The sequence below is a fragment of the Austrofundulus limnaeus genome, unplaced genomic scaffold, assembly GCF_001266775.1.
Source record: "Austrofundulus limnaeus strain Quisiro unplaced genomic scaffold, Austrofundulus_limnaeus-1.0 Scaffold73, whole genome shotgun sequence".
Classification (NCBI taxonomy): Eukaryota; Metazoa; Chordata; class Actinopteri; order Cyprinodontiformes; family Rivulidae; genus Austrofundulus; species Austrofundulus limnaeus.
The window spans coordinates 1,584,521-1,589,610 of record NW_013952475.1 but is presented as its reverse complement, the minus strand read 5'-3'; the positions used below and the strand labels follow the sequence as shown (position 1 = coordinate 1,589,610).

At 40.1% G+C, this 5,090-nt stretch overlaps 1 protein-coding gene across 1 annotated transcript in view; it reads left to right on the top strand.

Moving 5' to 3' along the window:
• si:ch73-40i7.2 (FYN-binding protein) overlaps positions 1–5,090 on the top strand; it is a gene marked incomplete in the record, with an annotated part of 28,298 nt that overhangs the window by 17,095 nt on the left and 6,113 nt on the right. Inside the window, 5 exon segments of the mRNA XM_014010800.1 lie at positions 1,916–2,534; positions 3,590–3,692; positions 3,881–3,936; positions 4,016–4,053; positions 4,162–4,193. Of these exon segments, the coding sequence (XP_013866254.1) occupies positions 1,916–2,534; positions 3,590–3,692; positions 3,881–3,936; positions 4,016–4,053; positions 4,162–4,193 (848 nt within the window).

Below are 5,090 nucleotides of genomic sequence, written 5' to 3'. Positions count from 1 at the left end.
TTTTTTTAATTAAAAAAAGTCATGTAAATGACAGAAAATATATTAGAATAATCTCATTTATTGAGACAGACAAATTTCAGGTTCAAGTTCAGTGCAAAATGAAAGGAAGAAAACCTAAGCAAAAAAATAAAAATAAAAAAACAACCTTTGAACAACCACTTCATTAAGAACAAAGAGATATTTGTGATCAGAAACAGAAAGCAGACGACTCTATCACTCAAAGATGAGTAACAAATAAGACAAAAACACCAAGCATTATTGGACGACAAGGACAAATAATCTCTCCTATAATGATGTTCTTTTAGGTTATGTGACCTTTAAAAAATAACTTTTTAAAAATCTACATGTAAATWATATATAAAAAAGAAAAATGTGTAAAAGTGATCTGTTAGAGKTTTAAGATAATCTCAGCTGAGTCACTTTGTGTCTGCACAAAGCAGCTGAARGTCGTCTGTTGAACATTTTGCTTCTCGTCTGGGTTTTTTTTTTCCACTCAGAACTGGAGAGTGTTTGAAACTTTAAACTGCATCAGATAATCTGTTCGTGCGGCAAAATTCGCATGAAGATTAATCTCAGGTCCCTCCCTCCTGAGGGTCATTAGGCTCTCTGTCTGCCTGCCTTAAATAAAATACTAGYGATGAAAATCTCAGCCGATATCAATATATGATATTAACTCAATTCAATTCAGTTTATTTATATAGCGCCAAGTCACAACAACTGTTGTCTCACATTAAGTTGTATTAATATTGKTGTTATGGCTGATACTTACTGATATTACACAAACACACTTGGGTCATTTTTTGATACTGTAAAAAAATGACCAAAGCGCTGACATGGCAGTTATTCCTGGCTGTGCAGCGTCAATATCAATATCATGATTAAAAAGATACCGTTCGACCAACCCTTTCCCCTCCCAAAGCATAACCACAAATGGCAACAGGTGGGAAATCAATATCAGACGTTAATATCAGATCAGTTTTTCTTATCAGACGGATACGATATTCTAAAGAATTACCAACATCGGCCGATACCGATGTTAATGCCGATATATCGTGTAGCTCTTTCATAAAATAGTTCAGAGCAGTTGGTGGAGCTGGGCTACACAAACAGGAGTTTACAGAATGATCACAGATTACAGATGATACATTAACTCAGTTTATTGATTCTTTTTGTGCTTACTTACTTTTTAAATGAAATACAAAGTTGCTGTTTTTAATCTTTTTTGTTAGTGTTTAGTTCCATGACTAATAAATTAAAATGTAAATCTTCTAAACTAAATTAAAAACCTACTTCTGAAAACAATTTTAAAAGCTGAAGCCCACAAATTGAAGCGTCCTCAGGGTGACTCTTARAAGATGTTGGCTTTGAGTTTCCAGAAAACTGGAATGGGATCAAAAACATTATTTTTAAATAAACGTTCTCTCAGCCTTAAGTTTTCCACAGTTTGAATTATTATTAACATGATTTATATGAACCTGAACTGAAAGTGACAGTATGGAGGACTGATGGTGTCGTTTTTCAGGGGAGTTGAGGTCATAAGTTTTATTTTTTTAATTTATGCATAAAATTTAAGATTACACAGAAACATAAACCAGAACATGTAGAGGATARTTGTTCATGCTTTCATAAAAAAAATTAGATCAAGTTCGTTTTCAGCTCTTTAGAGATTTGTAATCCCATCCTGCTGCTTACTGAGGAGTTTTGACACCCTGCAGACTGATCTGCTCTGTGGAAGTCAGAACCAGGAAGCTGAGATGTTGCACMGTGCGTTCTCACTTTGTAAAGAGCGTAGGAGTTTGACGGGGGCAGAACGTTTCAGCGTGGGGTGCATGCCCTGCTCTGTGCTGCTCTGCTAACTTCCTGCTTCAGACCCAGAGCAGCGGCAGCTGAACCTGAGCTCCTGTGTTGTTTTCAGGAGGAGAGCGTTGACGTGAAGGCTCTGAGGGACAAGTTCAACAGCCGGGCCAGAACCTCAGACACCAGCAGCCGGGGCAGCCACTCTCCAAAGTTTCCACGGCCGGGCTTACAGAGAACCATCCTCCCTCTGATGGAGAACAATTCCACCGACAGACTGACGCCTGGACCTCCTCCTCCAGCGTCAACAAGTCCAGGACTGATGAGGTTCCCCAGGGCAGAGCCAGCGACCTCCATCCCATCTACACCTGCTGCTTTCCCTCGACTTCCTCCAGGTTCTGCAGTCAAGTCTTCCGTTTCGCCGGGGGACGCCAGGAAGGTCAAGCAGACGGGGGAGCTGCTCCAGAACATGATGCTGAAGCACCAGAGGCTTCCAGGCACCACTGTGGCGCKGGCTCGGAGTCCAGCTTCACCTCACGCATCGTCCCCCATCACCACACCTCACCCTCTGCGACAGCACTCCCGCCAAAGGAGCTCCAAAGATGTGAGCCCTCTTAGGAGGCCCCTGCCTCCTGAGGGACCCCTGCCCCTGAAACCAAAACGACCGCCTCACGTCAACCTGGAGCCTTTTATGAAGTTCAGGCGTGGATCTGCTGTTTCGGATTTAAAGAAAAGTGAAGGTAAGAASTGAGCGATCAAAAACATCTCATGAACGTAATGTTAATGAAAATTCTCAGAAAGCAAGAGTTGGATTTACCGACCGTAATAATAAATAACAGTAATTTCTGGAGTCAGTTCTGCTCAAAAAAGTCGCCACAGGAAAGCAACATTAGCAAACACAAAAATAATGAGAATTCAGTGAATCTGACAAACGTTGAGCTAAAATCTGCAGAAGCTTCACGACWCATTCTCCAAGCAGCAAGAGATGGTTGATGATGAGATGAGAATTATGTTTTATCATTGGATTCCCACAGCTGTGACCTTGGTCGCAGGCTGATAAAACCTCCCTGGAATGACACGTGAGAAGGAAAGCCTTGATCCCCCTCCCACCCCAACCCGRTCCATCTGTGTCTGGACCGGTCTGAAGGCCGCGTCGGGTGGAGACAGAGAACTGAACTCTGGTGACCTGTGCTTGACTGTTAACAACTGGTTGGASTCTGTAGGTCTTCTGATCGGTTCCGGCACAAAGTCTGCCCTGGATCTCACCGGCTCTGCTGCACCCCTCCTCTTACCATATGTTTTTGAACCCCGACCCCTCCTTAGCTGGCTGCACTTTCGCAGAGTAGTTATTTTGAGCGTATGTTTGTGTGTTTTCTGTATAAAAACACTGGATCAAAGCTCTTTTTTTAAACTCAGCCTTCCTATGTGTGTGTTCTAAACTGCAAAGGCAGCGCACTACATTACGAAAGACCCTGGACATTCACTCCCCCATGTTTGTCATGTGTGTGTGTTTCTCCGGACGGATGTTCTAAAGTGCAAAATTTTCGTTCTGCACTGCATCTTGATGTTGTGTGTGAATGACAATAGATGATTCTGAATTCTGAATGATGCTAGATGATAAAAGTGATGGTTTAACCAAAACATCAACATCATTTTTTCACTGTGAAATTATTTTAGTCCAAACAGGAAGAAAAAAAAAGCATTTGTGTTCCCTCCAAAAATGATTTTTAATAAAATTTTGAAATATTTTGATGATTTAGGATTTTCCTGCTGGTTTTCTAAATGTGTTCTCCAGGTTCAGCAAACAGGAGAATGTCTTCGCCATCAGTTATAAACCCTCCACAGCCTCCTCTGCGATCGAGTAAACCAACCAGACTGCCGCGACAGATGGCCTCCGTGTGAGTGTCTCACTATTCACAACCAGCCTCAGGTGTTTCACCTCTGATAGGATGTGTATTTAATGTATAATACACTTTACTTTCAACAGTGTATGGAAAAGATATGTAAAGCCTTTACCATTTCARCAAGATGCCTTTATTTATTACAGACATGATGTAATATTTACAAAATGTTTTACTGATTTCAGAGACTTTGCGGATGAGCAGGACCCTTACGATGACGTTGGAAGCTTTGAAAAAAATGGTAAGATAAAACAACTCATTATAAATACTTTTTTAAAATAAGTTTTTTATGCAACATACTTCATTTTCTAACTTGACAGAGTCCTGCAGTGGCAACAACTCCCCGTGTTTGGAAGAGGTAAAACTCAGACATACACAATATGTTAGGCTTTTGATGATTACACTGATATAATATTATAAAATCTAATAGTTTGCTTTATAAAACAAATATATTTTTTCCTTGCAGGATGATGACGATGTGTATGAGTGTATCGATGAGTAAGTAAATGTCTCGCTCTTCAGGGGTGGAGACAGAGGGGTGGCTGGGGAGAGCTTGAATTTTGTATTTAGATTTTGTTAAGAATTGTTCTCTCGTACTACTGTACTGCATCTTTTTTTGAGCTACGTATGTTTAAAAATGGCTGAGTTATAGCCCTTTGTAAAATTAGCATTAGTGGTTAGRTTAARTTGAGATTAYRATTGACAGTCAACATGTGATCAGTCTTGCTACTCTYCAACAAATTTCACCTTTATACGTTTTAAAATATCTGAATTATAGCTTTTTAAAATTAGCTGTGGTTTCCACTTTGAATTTGTGATTAGCATTTAGAATTTGTTAAGAAGATTTTTGGCCTCTTCTACACTAATCTTCAGTTTTCCCTGTCTAAAAATGGTTGAAAAACAAATTGTGATTTGAATTCCATGTTTTTTTTGTCCTGATGCATCTCAGTAATCCATGTAGAAAAAAATCAAAAAGAAAAAATAAGTAGGTCCTCTGGACGGGTTCTTCATTAATGAAACGTTTCGTCTCTCGTCCAAAAGACTTCTTCAGTCTGATGAGTTTCAGGTGAACTCAGCCTTATGAGCACTGCCTCCACGTGGACAAACAGGTTAATCATATGCAAAAGAGGGCCATCGGTGGGAGTTTCAGAGAAACTGAGACGTTTATTCTCTAAACATGAKGTCCCAGTGGCTTTCAAACCCCAAAACACGTTTGCGACAAAGATTAGTTCACTCCAAAGATCCAGTTCCCCGGCAAAAAACAGAGCAATATTGTATATGCTGTTAAGTGTCTGGAGGACTGTGATCAGTTATACATCGGGGAAACAAAACAGCCACTGTTCAAAAGAATGTCCCAACACAGACGAACAACATCATCAGGTCAGGACTCTGCAG